At 42.3% G+C, this 16528-nt stretch overlaps 1 protein-coding gene across 1 annotated transcript in view; it reads left to right on the top strand.

Moving 5' to 3' along the window:
* LOC146207795 (MFS-type transporter SLC18B1-like) overlaps window positions 1-15356 on the top strand; it is a 30146-nt gene extending 14790 nt beyond the window's left edge. Inside the window, exons 5-13 of the mRNA XM_084587164.1 lie at window positions 696-764; window positions 5861-5960; window positions 6564-6718; window positions 7281-7379; window positions 8230-8318; window positions 10092-10187; window positions 12019-12093; window positions 12161-12254; window positions 15070-15356. Of these exons, the coding sequence (XP_084443290.1) occupies window positions 696-764; window positions 5861-5960; window positions 6564-6718; window positions 7281-7379; window positions 8230-8318; window positions 10092-10187; window positions 12019-12093; window positions 12161-12254; window positions 15070-15153 (861 nt within the window). The 3' untranslated portion in view covers window positions 15154-15356. The remainder of the gene's footprint in view (window positions 1-695; window positions 765-5860; window positions 5961-6563; window positions 6719-7280; window positions 7380-8229; window positions 8319-10091; window positions 10188-12018; window positions 12094-12160; window positions 12255-15069) is intronic.
* Window positions 15357-16528: the final 1172 nt, after the last annotated feature.

The following is a 16528-nucleotide window of genomic DNA, read 5'->3' as shown; positions in this document are numbered from 1 at the left end:
ATATATTTTCATACCTCTTCTTAATATATGCTATTAAGTCAGTTTTCAATGCGAGGTATGACTGGCGTTCGGCGCTCTTTCAGTGCGAACACGAAAAAAAAATTGATATAGCGTTAGTGATTATCGTTTCAGCTGTTAATTTTTTCTTCAAAGAAAAAGTCTCAAACGAAATTCATTGTTAGTTGATAAAATGCGACTACGTATTGTGGTTGACCTCCACTTTATACCTAATTTGATCCGGCAGTCACGCGCTGTGCTCCTTAAAGAACGTGTTTACACCGATGAAACACTTAAGAGCGTATCTACCGCGTGCATCCTCTCGAGACTCGATGGACGTATATTCCTTTCCCTAATGAGTAAATTACGTCATGTACTCAATATTTCAAGCATTTTCAAGCAGATGTGGACTAAAGAGCCTTTAAATTAGGTAGCAGCTGCAAGCGACGAGTGGAACTGACATATAATGGAAGTTTACGTATTTCCACATGGTTGATTTTGTACATCAAGGCTGTGGTACCGTAGGTAGTGATCACAACCGTCTGCGGTTCCTGCTTGGAACCAGCCTGAATCATCTAACAAAGCTGAGGATTTCTCAATGAATGAAAAGCTATTCAGAAAGTGCTTCGCTTTTATACTTGCCCAATGGATGCCACTGCATGTTCCCTGAAAAACCAATAACGTGCGGTTATTTTCAGGGATTCCTGGAGTTCCTATGGGGTGCAGGAAACATGGCAGGAAGCTTTCTTGGTGGCTGGCTTATTGACGTAAGTAACAGATAAAAAATATTTTACTGGCTTTTGGTAGGGTGAAAAGGCGTTTTTTATTGAAGGGATTGTTGAAATTGTAGTAGAAACGGTTAAAGCGTAGAGCAGGAAGAATTTACGTTTCTGTTTGTTAGTTGAAAAAAATTATCACAGAACAACATCCATTGAACTAGCCACCAGAACGAAACACCGATGCCTGATTTTAACAGAAGATAAAAATGCTGCAGGCCTGAAACCTGAAATGCGGCTGTATACCATTGAGGAAAGTTTCTTTTCGTGTTGAAACGTGGGGCTCGAGAACATACGAAAGCACAAAAATAAATGACCGTGGAAGGAATAGTATGTGCATCACCTTTATGCACATTAGTCAACTGCTGGCGAGTCATCACAAACTGCTCAGTGTACGTTGGATATTGGAGAAATGTTTTCACGCACTTCCAACGACTACTCGCCGTTGGCGGAAGTCTTGGGCGATCGCTGTGCGGCGCTCCTTTGGCACAGCGCTGGGCCATCAATGCTTTTATATGTGACAATGCATCCACTCGTAGAAAGTTTCAGGCCCTTCAGAAAAAGGCATGATCGTGATTGTTAGAATGTTGTCACTCTTTGGCTACGGCGTGAGGTAGCGCGTAGTAGCCAGCCAGGGAAATTTGCTGGACACCTTCACAGTGGGATGACAAAGTGTTTTCATCCTTTGATGAGAAAGGGCAGAGAAGCGCAGTGCCAGTGATGTGGGAGTGACTCCAGCATTCGATGACTTTAGGAGGAGGAGGAGAAAAGGGGGGTGGAAGGCAGGGATGTTAACCAGAAATAATTCCGGGTGGCTACCCTGCACTGGGAAAGGGGAAGGGGGTGTCAAAGGGGAAGAGTTTAAGAAAAGAGGAGGTAAGAAAGTCACAGTCTGTCAATCAGGCTAGTCTCTCTTAAAAAGCGAAGAAGTGCCTTGCAGGCTCTGAGCGCAGATGACTTTGCAAACCCATTGCAAGTCGTACAAAAAAGCAATGATTGCATGAGGCTTTTATTTTCATGTACATAAGCACCCTTTATGGTCGGCAAAATCGTTTTTCTGTCACGCGTTTAGTGCATGTGACCAGGAAGTTCTATTGAGATGTAGCGATCACTAACTAGTTAGTTAGTGATAAGTTAGTTAGTTAGTTAGTTAGTGATAAGACCTAACTAGTTTGACGTGAGAAGTAAAAACTAAAGTAAACTTTGCGGCTTAGATTGGCAAAGCTCGGTCACACAAGCGAACTCATTGTTACAGGTTGGTTGAGCCAGTCTGTGCCGCTACCTTGGCAGGTTTACGCTAGAAACCTCTAGCCAAATCCTTAGCATGTATGGCGATGTCAGCTAGATTTTCAGACTCAGCCCGTCATTTTTATGACCGTACAGATGACGATGATTGTTACGGCAGGCTCGCTTCATTCATGGCGACAAACTGCTAGGCGAGAGGCGCCGTCTCCTTTTCAAAGCGAATGGCGAGTCACGGGATACGTCACGTGGCCACAGCTGAATACAGTGGCTCGCGTTTTCAGGATACGGTGAGTCGCGTGATACATCACGTGGCTTACACACGCGTCCTTCGCTCTGCGGTCAAACGCCAGGAGCCGATGACCTTGCTCAATTAAGACCGTAAAGTTTTCGCTTCGAAATGCTCTCCAAATGCCATGCTCTGCTCCCCAAGGGCGCTCGCGAGGTTTCGAAACTGGGGCATGGTCTGAATAACCCCTCCTTGCTTTCAGTTGAGAGGAACGCAGAACGGCCACAAGGTGTACACAGTTAGATGTCGAATCCAGCCTGATAAGCCCTTCATAGTTTTCCGAACAGACGAAGGTCGGATGTACACCTCAGATTTCAGCTGAGCGCTGAAAAGTTTTAAAGAACGTTCGCATCATGGTTTGGTACTACCTAAAGCCAAAAGGCCAAAGCATATACTCATTTTATGTAGACATCTTCAATGATATTAATCATACCTCTCTATTCAGCGCACTAACTAAATAATGCTTCAGGAATGGAAAGTGACGTAGACATTTTCATCAAGAACGGTGTCAGAGTTTCCAAAGTTTTATTCATCACCATATCCTCAGAAGATAACAATGTGATAATTGTGGAAATAAGGCACATGGTGCACAGCTCATTATTTCAGGGTTCGACAGCCATATTAACTTAAGCGAAGTGCTTTACAAGGAACGAAACGTGACTGCCTAAAAAATTTAAATTTTTTTTCGGGGCGTAATAGTTAACACTAACAAGGAGTAAATCAGTAAATAAAGTAACGTCATCACAACAAACAAAGTGATATCAAGCACAAACACACAGAAACTATTTACCTAGCGCAGAAACCAAATATTTTAATCGCAGACGAAAAGACTGCCTTGCCTACATGTCGTACCTCTGTGCATATTTTCACGCCTCTATTATTTAGAACTTAATTTTCTATATTTTCTGGGAATGAATATTTCTTTAACAGTCTAATTGCAATGCCTCTCTGTCACGTTATTCGGCGAGATGATGTGAAGCCCCTATATAAGGTATTCTTTTCCGCTGATTCCATGCACCATTAATACACTGGTGAGCTTGTTTTCTGTTAGCAAATTTCAATGGGAACAGAACTTCACGCAGCGCTGAATATTTAATTTTTACAATCAGTGACATGTGCTTTGCGCCACACACTGGAGGAAAACAGTTAAGACTGCCATTAGGACGTCTCTGAACTGCGGCGCTAACGAGTGTGACTTTTATGGGAGCAAACAAAACTTCGCAGATTTCGGAGCTCATAACCTTTGAAAAACCCACAGAAGCTATCTGACGACGGAGGCATGTTCCAATTTGCCCTGCATTGCAGCAGATGTGCGGGGAGTCCGCTTTTTCAACAAAATGTAGTTGTCATTTTCTCCATAAATATATGTCTTCTCAAAGTAATGAAGGCACATTACACATGTCTAAATCTAAGAGACATCTTCAGGCTATTCATCTGCACAGCTTTGAAGCAGCTGGATGGTTCTGATCGGCTTCCCAGAGATATTGTCTTTCTGCTGCTTTTTGTGGGGAGGATTTTGTTCCATTTTACTGTGGACATATTTGCTAAAGAGTTAAACCATGGCCTTGTACAAGTCGGGCTGGTTTTTATGCTTCTCGTACGATGCACGAAATTAGGCCCAGGATACGCAAAGAGAAGAAAGTCGCTCAAACAGTGCCACTTCATAAAAAAGTGTTGTGTCAAGAAGATAATCACGCAGCTGAAAGCATGCTTTTGAACATCATTTGCCCCATCTTGGGAAGTATTAAGGTGAAAGTCTTTAACAGCTGTCACACTCTCCCCTCACACTCTAGCTGATCATCAGAAAAATAAAAATCCTGTTTCCATCGGGAATTGCACCTTCATCCCTCCGATTCCCAGCCGAGTGCTTTAACCAGCTGCGTCCCACCAGGTATTTATTTCGGCATGGTATTTATTACGGCGCGTTTACACGCATAAAAGAGCTATATACATTATTTACAAAGTAATCAGCCTGTAGCAGAACAAGTTGAATTGAAATATAGAACACCACACAACTAAACACGTCTTAACACAACTGCACTAAAAGTATGGCAAAAAAAAAAATGCTCGGGATCGTAAAACGCCCGTCATATCTCTCCTCGTCTACCGTAAGGATAATTGTTGCGATGGCAGTGACGCTTCATATGTGTTAATGGCAATGATCATAGTAGCAATCATAATGACGATGCATTTAGTTGATAATAATAATAATAATAATAATAATAATTTAGTTGGAAAGCGTGGCGTGACATGGTCCATAGGGTCACGAAGAGTCGGACACGACTGAACGCCTGAACTGAACTGAACTGAATATTGAGAGCAAACATGATGCACTGTGTGCACCAGCATCGCTTCGGCTTTCGCATTTCTGCAGTGTTGATTCCCCAGCCCTCTCTGAATTTTTGTCGTTAAGCGACAAGGCAGTGTGATTTGTTAAGCAATTTTCGAAATACATAAAAGCAACAAAAATACAATATCTTTCAAAACCACCTCAAACGGTTGAAAAAAGCAATCCTTGAAATAAGGTAGTAAAAACTTAAGCCGTTCCGGTCATGCTCTTACCGATTGCGGTGCCGTAGTGGCATAGGGGTGGGGCTGCGGGGCCCGAGGCTCACAAGCGCTGGCCAGTGTCTCGTTTCGTACCTTGCTTTGTCCTGTGTATAATGCCCACGCTAAACTAAAAAAATGGCTGTTGTTTAGCTTCGGCTAAACCTGTTGTGAAGTAATAGCTGAATTCGGTCATTGCTGTTGCTGTCGGTGTTGACGAAGAAGCGGAGGCGGTTGTGGTCGTCTGTACCGCTCGTCGCTCACGCCTTGCAGCATGGTTGTGGCGCGTTTCGCAAGGCGCTCCTCACGTTGTTCCGGCGTTTCCGCCGCTATTTTGGCTTTTGCCCCCTCTGTTGCCCTGCGCAAACATTCACCTTGCAACGCAATGTCCTCCGGATCGTCAGATGCAGCAAGCTGACAAACGTAACGAACACGGCTGCTCAGTTGCTTTTCCTCCGAGTCCATGGCGCCCGAGGCGTGCGGCGCGCCGCTATATATAGTCGAGATTGACTTCAATGATCACGTGTCTCGCCACGTACCTGTTCACGCGTTCAATTACTTTGCACCTTAGATTACCTTTGACCTTGACCTTGGCTTTGATCTTTATTTTGACCTTGATATTTGGTGGGAAGGTAAGTTACCCAATGTGATTGTGGCTTAAGTTCCAACTTCACCTCGAAGTTGTTTGAAGGTCATTGAAAGGACACGGTGGCCTTGGCTTTACCTCGCGTAGTGAAGCTATCACTTAAAAACAAATGAGCACTAGGTAGCCATACTGCATCCCATTAACGACCCGCATTAATGATGCGGGCGGGATGTGCAAACGTCCTTGTGCTCAATAAACGTTAAATATACAATCACTAGACCCTCAAACTTGGTTGTACAGTCTGCACATTGGCACAAAGCTCACTTGAAGCTCTAAATGTGCAACCACTCACTAGATGACTGCTACTTGCTGCTTGTAGGTTTAAAGGAGCAATAACTAACACCTTTCTTTTTCTCTTTCTAGATCTGGTGCTACCCGCTCCCTTTTATTGTGCTTGGCGTGATCGCTGTATCTGCATTCCCCATTATTCTGGGCCAACGCCGGAGGCTGGATAGTGACTCTGGTGAATTTTGTTCTTCATGATGATTGTCACTTCGTTTTTTCACGCCACGTTATCTCAGTAGTTTTGAGGAATTTAATGACGCGTGAAGTTTGTTGTCTGCATGCAATAATGTCCTGTGTCAACGCAGTTTCTACTCTTACGTTGTTTCTCTGCTCGCGTATTGAATAGTCTTATATAAGGGCAGGGGGGTCACAACAGTTGAAACAAACTGGGGATTTGATTTCTCCCTTGTAGGTTTGGGCGTTTCTCTTGAGGACAAGAGGTTTAGTAAAATCCTGGCTTCGGTCAATTTTGGTAATATTTATTTTCCGTTTTAAAGACCGTCAGAAGCGGTAACCAAAGACAGCAGTGCTGATGGTGAATAAACAATGTTAATTGCTGGTGAAGTTCTGGCTGGCGGGGCTGTTTGCTAATAACGAGGCAAAATAATAAAATTCAAGGATGTATTCATTATTTGCTTTCCCTGTTAATTTTTAAAAATTGGGCATTTTTAAAGAATAATTTTTTGAGCGAAGCTTTTGTCTAAAATTTTCATACAACGGCCTAATACAGAGTTTATTGCTTTGCATGAATGAATTTACGACGGCACAATTTTTTTTGCAGAGAGCAAGGCACCTAGCCTAACTGCTGAAGAAGAAAGCATCAACTATTGGTGGTTACTTCTTGACCCCATTTTTATTACCGATATGATCACGCTTACGATGGAGTGGATCATCCTGGGATTCAACGAGCCGACCCTGGAGCCAAGCCTTAGAAAAGTATGTCCCTCTTACATCTGTATGTATCTCTTCTGAAAGCAAACATTACAATACAAAATAGCAGGTATAGCTCGCATTGTCTCAATTTACCGAGAGAAATGACGTGCTTCTCTCTAGTCTATTCAAATGCACATTCCTAGCAACAAAGTTGGTTAGGAACGAGCAACTTGATAAATCACTGTCAGTTAATATATTAAGAAATGGCAGATGTCCACGCATTGTTTTTCGGCAGTTGTACAGATGTACCTAAAATTAAATACGAATTACACATTTCACTTCTATGTTTGACATGCAGGCACTCAGTTGTTATGTGTGACTATGTTTTGTAACATAGAATATACGCTTGCACAGTGCATAAAATTTTATGATAGCTTCGGAGAAGATTTGTATAATTTCTAGAACATATTACTCTATATACTATGCTGGTGGAGGGAGAAAATCTATTCTGTTTGGTAGATTCTCTAAGCGCGCATAATAATGTTCTTTGCTGATGTTAATGAAAATAACATTGGGGTCGGCAATATGATTAGGTGCTGTTTCACCCACATTTTGTTGTTTGCAGTTTCATCTCAGCCCTTCTGAGACTGGAATGGTTTACACAGTTCAGTATGGATTCTATGCTTGCGGATGCATCATTGCAGGAATAATCAGTCATTTTAAGGTACGTTGTATTAGTAATATACGTAAAAGGGATTTAAACGCTCACTTATTAAGCATTCCTTATGACATTTTCTTGAGATTGGCGATGCGATAACAACGCTTCAGTTAGAGACTCAGCCTTCATCTAGGGCTGACACTGTTGGGATGAGCCGCGAAGCAGCCAGAAACATTTATTTCATCTTGTTCTTCTAAAGAGTCCGCCAAGACAACTTTACAGGAACATTTCGACCATGCAGGAATCTCTCCTTGTTGCCTGTAGAGGGACGTGCTTCTGAATTTAGAGCACCATGATCAACACAGGACTTATAATTTACATTCTTAATAAACACAAATTTCAAAACGTCTGGAGAGGTGACATGGATGTTTTACGCGCGCAAGTAAAAAGAAACCTACACAAAAGTTTCTGTTGTCACGACAGAATGTCTGTACGGCTTTCGACAGTTGACTAGTTCTCGCTAAAGGAAGTTTTGTAGTAACATCACGGCTTTCCACGGTTACAACAGAAGTAACAAGTACTGTACAACTACAGAACATTGTGACGTTTCCAACAAACCTGGAGAATATTTTATCTTATTTTTAATACGGCAATGCAGTTGGTTTTTGAGTGGGCGAGTACAATATGCTACGATGTCATAAGATTCTTTGTCCGGACGGTTTCAAATCTCTTTTGTGTTGTAAGTGTCTAGTCACCAGGACATAGAAAAATCGAACCAATCACGGGTAGCGCTGAAATATTACACAGCGTGAAAATTCCAGGTGACCTTGAGACGATTGCTAGCAGTTTTTTTTCGACGATGTTCCTATGAAAGACAGCAGTTTCAGTGCTTTTCACTGTTCATTATTTCTTGCAGGGAGATGCCTGGTACATTGTTCTCGGTCAGTGCACTTGCACTGCTGCCTACCTTGTCATGGCACCAGCGTCGTTCATTGCGAGTGAACGGTAAGCTTCTTTTTGTTATCATTTACTTGTGTAACCTCTATGCTTGTCTCAGATGCATTTGAATAAAAACCTTCCACTCAGGATTGTTGTAGAAAGCAGATGATATTACCGTAGAAGGCATCACTTTCAACGCAAAAGAAAATGAATGTAAAACTGTACTGATGACATCGTAGAATGACTCATATATGGTATGACCGCGTACCTCAGACATACCGACGTACAAATATGTCTGCGTTGGAATCGAAATTTATTTTAAAAGCTCTTATGGGGCGGTTAATTGTAATAAAATACGCTTAGTGTTTTTGAACAGTTCGGTGGTATTCGGATTGGTACCGTACTTAGGGGCGCATTGTACGTTTGGCAGCGCCTAAAGCAATCGCGGAATGTGTTTGAATGTGCTGACGTAAGAAAATGATAACATGTGCTTTATGTTAAATTTAATGCATTTGTCGAAATATATATAATCAACTTATTGCTCTAGAACAAAACGGAGGAAATACCATCCCGTTACTTCCAGAAGAATATCGTGAGGAATACTTCATGCGAATCACGGGAAATCAGGTGTTCTAAATGGGTCTTACACTCTTGTTGGCAAACTATGCTCTCCGTTGACACACTGCTTTGTCAGAGAATACTGCAAACATTTGAAATATTTAAAACTATTCAAGCGGCCTTCAAACCGGAACTCCGCTCCGCTACATCATCTATTGAACAACATCCGACCTCCAAAACTGCCTCAAATTTTGTTGTTCATGTCTGTAATAAATAAAGACTTGCCTGATGTGAAACACGCGCACGAGCCGCATTGGTGATCATCTGCCTCTTACGCTTCATTGTAATTTCAGGAAGTTTACGTGAATTATACACGTGCATCGCACCTGTAAGCCCCTAACGGCATAGCTGGCTCCAATGAACTAAACGAGCTGTCCGCGATAACAATCTAAGGGAAATTTTAAAATTCGGCGATACGCACTTTAAAGAGCGGTATTATGAACATTGATGCTCAGCAATCAGCATGTCCATATGTACCGCAACAAACTCGGCGTCACTTAAGCGCATCGGCAAAGAAAACTAATGGACACTAGTGCGTCACCTCGAGTTAAGTGTGGTTTTCGGTCCGCGAAATAGGATTCTGTGAGGACGGAAGTGGGTGTTCATGCAGATTTCGTTTCCTTAGTGCAGCTGTCAAAACGGGTGTGTAGGGCACGACGCTAAGTCCATGTTTCGCACAATGGCATAAAACTTGGCAGTATTTATAAACTGAAAAACCGGAAGTTTTAATCAATGTTAGCAAATAAAATGTTGTATACTACTTGAGAACAGTCTCGTAGGCCCTATAATTTGGCCACATGGTGGCTCATGATCGCTATGAATATCCGCAAAAGACAAGGGATTTAGGCACAGACAACAAAACCTGCCTTCGCTGTCTCCGTTTTCGTCCCGTCACAATGGCGTTATTGGTAATTTTGAAGGGTGCAATAAATTTATAATCGCAGGCAGTATTTTGGAGCAAGGGCTCTTTGCTTGAATCATTTCTGACCAGTTTTCAAAATAATTGTTTCAATTTACTTCTTCAAGTCATTTTGATATTTACATATATCATCTAGCTTTAAGCACGTGGAAAAGCTCAGCTTTATCAACATATAATGTTCGGATGCATTAAAGAACGTCTGAAGCAGCGGCCACGTACTTTCAGTAGTTGTATTACAGCATGACACGTACGTAGAAGGCATACTCTTTAAAAACAATTTACGTATGACGCTCTGATTTCAGAAAGCTTTGGAATGTTTACGCCTGCCAGATTCTTACTGGAATTGGCACGGCAGCAATATTTATCTGCCCCTACAGCCACGTACTCAGACATGTATTGTGAGTACACTATTTCTTTATCTGGTGAGAAAGGTGAAAGGATCAGCACTTTTAAGCCTGAAATGCATGTTATCACAACCGCTTACACGCTGAGCAAGGCGGCCGAAGATTTTGTTACTACTGACCATTAAACGTTGATGGTTCCCGAATAATGGGCACAATAACTCGCCTCTACGCCACAGCACTATGAAGCGTCATAACAGTCTTCGCTCAGCGCCCTCCCCCCTCGACGTGGATTTCTAAAACGCGAATTATCTCGTGTGGTGGCCACGGCCGAAAATCCGCGATTATCTATTTTTCAAGATCAATAAGTCAGGGTAGTGTAAACTGTACCTTTTATCCAGCAATGTAAAATATGGATGGGATATGGTGGCTTCATCAAGCTGCTCTTGATTAGTTTTTACTTCCCTACACCTCAAACGTGTATGGTAGCATGTTTTAAAATAAAAATTAAATTCAATTCTAACACACACGAGCCAAAGCCTTCTTATTTCGTCGTCGTTTATCGCCTTTACTTCTGATTATTACTTAAATGAAGTCTCACTATACACTTGCAGAATTAAAGTCATGGTCACAATATTGTGGAGTGCACTAAGGTACTTTACTCAATGCCTTCAAGGAAAGAAAAAGTTTTGCACTTCTAATTTATAGCTGCATGAAGCTTAACTACAAATGGGTTGCGAGTTTGCGCGACTGATGATTGACCGTCAACTTTGCTAAACGCTGGTGCGCCAGCAAAGCTTGTTGTTCACATGGGCTCTGCATGTCACTCTTTTAATAATGCACGTGGCTTACACTATAGTTTTCTGTTTCTATTAGCCGTAAAGATCGATCATTACCTTTATACAATGCACTCGGCTCTAATTTCTACGTTAATGGGATAGCGTTAAAGTCCCGTTCTCCACTATAATGAGGCGTCGGCGTTGTTAGCTTTGTGAGCTGCAAATGATGAGCATGGTTTTGGCATGTGGTATTTGACAAGTGACATGGAAGTGCACTGATGGGTAGTTAGGCTCTGTGACGCCACGAGAGCAGATACCATGGCCGAGTTGGCAGGACCTGGCAAATTCGGCGTTGCCAGGTTGATACCCTAATTCGGCTTTTCATGAATCCCGAGTTACACACGCTTGATTTAGACCAAACAGGCACGAACATTTAAAGCTTGGTTGGATTTATGACTATGTCGGGTGGTCTTTCAACAAATATGGTATCTTACGACTGTACTAAGTATGGAGTAATATAGGCTCAAATTAAAAGATTACACGAACAATTAACCACAAAGGCCTTTTGCAAACGGGATCCATTAAAAGGTAGCGTCATACCCTTAAAGACGGAGTTTAAGTGCTACGCCATTTGTTTAATGTGAAGTCATTCAAGTCACGCCTAAAATTAACCCTTAAACTCTTAAAATGCCAATGTCAGCACATTTTAATCGCCACTTTCCACTACATAAATAACACTAGTTCTCATGTATACATTAGTGCTGCAGGAAGTAGGTGTTAATCATGTCGCCACGTATTTTACCTGGCATATCCAGCAGTGAGTTGTCGACGATAGACTTTTCTAAACTTAAAGTGGTGATGTTCCTCGCTTCTCAAGTTGCATCGCGCTCCAGGAGAAAAAGCGCTTCAGTTTTGGCTGACATGTCAGCGATACAAAGCCAGCAATGATCGAAGTTATCTCATAAATTGGCAACCATAATATTCTCAATCATAGAATCATAGGGTGCACCATTCCTGTCCACGATTATTCGATTGCTTTGAGCATAGATTTCCGCTCAGACCCACATGATTTTCGTTCATACACTAACCTCTATTTCTCAACTTTTCAGGCGCAGCGGATATCCGAACAACATTCGCACCAACGGCTTCGTTTCCAGCTGTGTATTCTCATTCCTAGTTTTTGGGTGAGTGACCAGCAGTCTCTATCGGATTTAAATAAGTTGCCTACAATTATGTTTCTTTTTTTTATAGGGCAATTCTTACCCCACCCATTGCGGGGTACGTGTACGATACCTTTGGTTATGAAAACGCCTGCCTCGCTCTGAGTTGTCTCCTCGGTGCGTGGGTAAGTGAAGTGCGACGCGAATCACGTTCCTTTCCGCAAATTGCGGCAGCGGGTCGCGCATTACGCTGAGCTGGCGTTTTTTTCCCCCGTGTTTATTTTATCCAATCACGTCCCGCCTATCCTCTCAACAATGGCAAATGAGGCACAACCAGAGACTTTGAAGAAAATTAACCATTTTTAACTTGTATGAGGAAGCGGAGCTTAACGGAAAGCACAGAATAAAACGTAAAGAGGCACCCCCAAAAAAAAAAAACTCTTCGTCATGGTTTGCGTTACGTTTTGTTATTAGGAGACAGTAGGTCTTTAGTAAAGGAATAACTGCAACCAAACAGATTTTCACGAAGTTGCTTGTTTAATATCTGCGTGGTTCTTTGGGTTATTGCTTTCTGACCTATATTTGAAAGCGCTTGTGCTGCACGCATTGTTAAGTTCTAACACATAAAGCTATTTTCATCAGCTTCCGGGACATTCGCTTGAGGCATTTCTAGACTGACCTTCTCTGCTGCTGGTCCTCATTGCTGGCCCCAAACTACGATGCTCTAGACATCGTTTTCGAAGCGAAACAATACCTGGATATTTCTTTCACGGTTGTAAAGATGATATAAAGATTCCGTAGACAGGATGAGTGTAAAATGTGCATCGTATTTAAAGCAGCAATAGCTGCGCTTACAGCACGCACAGTAGTTTTAATGCTGGAGACTGCAACAGTCAATACTCCCCGGTCTTATACTCAGCAAATAAGGCCTCTTTGCAGCCACCAGTTCCAAAGTTACGACAAAAAACTCAGTAGGCTTCAGCATTTGCCGCCCTTCATCTACATACTAGCTTTACAATGATGATGTTCCGCCCTCTTTTAATGACTCTTTTTTCGTTACTTGTAGTGTTCCCAAACTATGCAAAACGTCGATCTTGCCACAAGCAACGTATCGCTTAAAAACACCATAGAAGCTACAGCTCGGAGCCCACAATATCTGTTGTGAAGCATGCTGTGCTAAATCACCGGAAGCACATGTGGCAGTTCTCGCGTCCACTTCACAAACAGTTCGACGTTGACCCTCGCCAAACATAAACAATGTATTACAAACCGTGGGCACAGTCGCGTAGAGCACACCGCCTACAACGTTTACACTCATTTGCGCGCGTACCGCTGAAAACGAATGTGAACACTTGCGACCCTGGCCGCATGGCTTCACCGCGCCGTCACCTGTTTTGTTTGCTCTCCTTTTGTTCCCTTTATTTTCGTTTGCAGCAGCTGCCAACGCATTTCGAAGGAGATAAGAAGTAAAGGCGCCTATTTGCAAAGTGATTCTAGTGCACAATAACGAATTCTAGTGAACTGATTATTACCCGATTCCAGCGACACACTGCCAGTCCGTTTTTAATTGCCTTTTCAATCCTCTCTTCTCTGAAGCCACGTTCGAGGTATTCATCACAAAAAGAGACATTAACTGCCCGAAAAAAAGTTCTTGTTTTCATCCTGCATAGTCTGTGCTTAGATGTAGTGTCATACAAGATGTTTTAGCGGCCTGTGTTTCCAGCTGAGAAGCGTGAAGGCGTTGTTGTAATTATTATTCTTGGCAGAGAGAGAAAGATGAGCCACCAAGCGCAAAACCTTACCTTGAACGATCTTCTTACCTTGAACGATCAAAACAGATTACTATAAACCATGGCCTCCTAGGTAAATTGACTGCATTCATCAAAAGATGTCATCTGTAATTACATAATTCTTGCACATTGCTATTGGCAAGACAAAATACCATCCTGTTCATATATAATTTTCTGCTTCCTAGAGGATGGTGATGTTGATAGCCGATTTGGAGTGGATTATGTGCGTTCAAGAAGCTGGAGTGCTTCGACCAGATTTTCGAAAAATAAAAGCCATGGCAAACGAAGAGCCTCAACATATCTGAAACGAGAGCACCACAAGCTCTTGACAGGAACGCATTGTTAAGACGAGCCTTGAAAGGATAATGCTTCGCTTGACGTGTACTTTCTGTCAACGTTGTTTGTTGTTCTAGGTGACCACGCTTGCAGTTCCTTATTTTGCAGCTGTGTATCTTGGTCGTGATTCTTTTAAGCACAATGTGCCATGTCAGGTGTCCAAGTGCAATAGGGGGCTCCACGGCTGTTCGTTATGGTGGAACCCTTGTATGGTTCATGGGTGGCAGAACCAGGCTTTGTTGTGCGCCAGAAGCGGTCCGAAAACTATAATTCTGTCATGCACGAGCTCTGTGTCATCATTCCGGTTACTAATAATGTGGTTATCATGAAGGAATCTACTCAAAGGATATATAAGGTTGGATTCAGCTGGAATAAGGCGGATTAAGGGTGAATATATACACATTGGAATAGTGGGTTAAATTCGTCTTCATACTACACAAGTAATTCTTGTAGCCCTCAGCATTTTTTTTTCGTGAAGGCTAAACGTAACAGATTCATGTGGGCTTTGCAAAGCCAGTGCATGTTAACATTCTCAGTTTTTGCACGTGACCACGTGACTTTCTTCATTCCTTCTTTTTCTCTCGGCTCGTTTTTCTCTCTTGCATGTTTCACGCGACCACCGAAACTGCGACAGTTTAGGCCTTTTTAGTTTTTAAAGACTACATAGATTTTCTTCATATCAGTAGCTGTCTTCATGCAGGTTTGGAAAACTGATTGCTGCTTCAGATAAGATATGCTTCAAAATAGTTTTTAATCATTTTCGAGCAAAGAGCGGCCGAAAACTTTTTACGTGTGAAGCCACACATATAATATAACAATAGACCTCATCAATCATTTAATAATTTCCCTGCTTGATTTTTTTATGCATTTGCAGATTCCTGTACAAATCGTGGTGTGGTTTTATACTTCCTGCAAGACGTCGCGCTCAGCTAGCATCAGCGCTTCCAAAACGCCTTGAAAAGTGAAGCTTCGTCTCATGATGCGGATCACAATAAATTTCATCGAAAAAGAGGTGCCACCCTACGACGACCCTCTCTACCGACGGAAGAAAGCCACTGCATCTTGAGAGTTGCTCAAAGACGGAATTCGGATTAACTTAATACAAATTACGCGCGAAGCCTATGCCGTCAGTTGAGTAAATGAGTAATTATATGAGACGAAATAAAGGTGTTACTGCGAAACTTGCTTTTTAAACTGTGTAGTCTGAAATAATAATGAACGCCTTTCTTGAAAATAATCATGTAATATTTAAAAGAAGGAAGGAATCTCACGGGAAATTATTCGTTCCGCCATCGGATAACAATAAGTTCGCCTCGCGCGACAAAAGCCCATTTTCGGTTCCTGGCCCCTTTTCCCAAGCATTTCACCCCAGAAGAGCCGAGTACCAGGCTGGAGGAAATCTTGTACCCATTGGAAACCGGTGGGTCCCCGGCGGCACCCGGGATCGAAGTAGTAGTAGTAGTAGTAGTAGTAGTAGTAGTAGTAATAGTAGTAGTTGTAGTAGTAGTAGACGTAGTAGTAGCAGTAGTAGTAGACGTAGTAGTAGCAGTAGTAGTAGTAGTAGTAGTAGCAGCAGCAGCAGTAGTAGTAGTAGTAGTAGTAGTAGTAGTAGTAGTAGTAGTAGTAGTAGTAGTAGTAGTAGTAAGTAGTAAGTAGTAGTAGTAAGTAGTAGTAGCAGTAGTAGTAGTAGTAGTAGTAGTAGTAGTAGTAGTAAGTAGTAAGTAGTAAGTAGTAGTAGTAGTAGTAGTAGTGGTAGTAGTAGTAGTAGTAGCAGTAGCAGTAGCAGTAGCAGTAGCAGTAGCAGTAGCAGCAGTAGCAGCAGTAGTAGCAGTAGTAGCAGTAGTAGCAGTAGTAGTAGTAGTAGTAGTAGTAGTAGTAGTAGCAGTAGCAGTAGCAGTAGTAGTAGTAGTAGTAGTAGTAGTAGTAGTAGTAGTAGTAGTAGTAGCAGCAGCAGCAGCAGCAGCAGCAGCAGCAGCAGCAGCAGCAGCAGCAGCAGCAGCAGCAGCAGCGGCAGCAGCAGCAGCAGCAGCAGCGTTTATTTATTAATAATAACGAAAGGACGTAAACATCTTTCAGCTATCTCAATTCCTGAAGCACCTGATTTTGGGGCGGCGGAAATAGAGATAGCAATAGAAAATGAGAAGAAATGAAAGGGGTGAGAGACAGAAAGAAACGGCAGGGTGGAGTAAAATAAATATGAGAAACTATAATACACGATCCTACAATAAGTAGTAGGAAGTGTTAAAGAACACAGGAAGAGAATTGAGTGGTATCAGAGAACATGCAGATTTTGTGCGCATCAGAGCTCAGAACTCGTGACGTCACGTCACAGC

This window comes from Amblyomma maculatum, chromosome 1, assembly GCF_055883805.1.
Source record: "Amblyomma maculatum isolate TAMU_Amacu chromosome 1, ASM5588380v1, whole genome shotgun sequence".
Classification (NCBI taxonomy): Eukaryota; Metazoa; Arthropoda; class Arachnida; order Ixodida; family Ixodidae; genus Amblyomma; species Amblyomma maculatum.
This window is presented reverse-complemented; position numbering and strand designations above follow the sequence as displayed.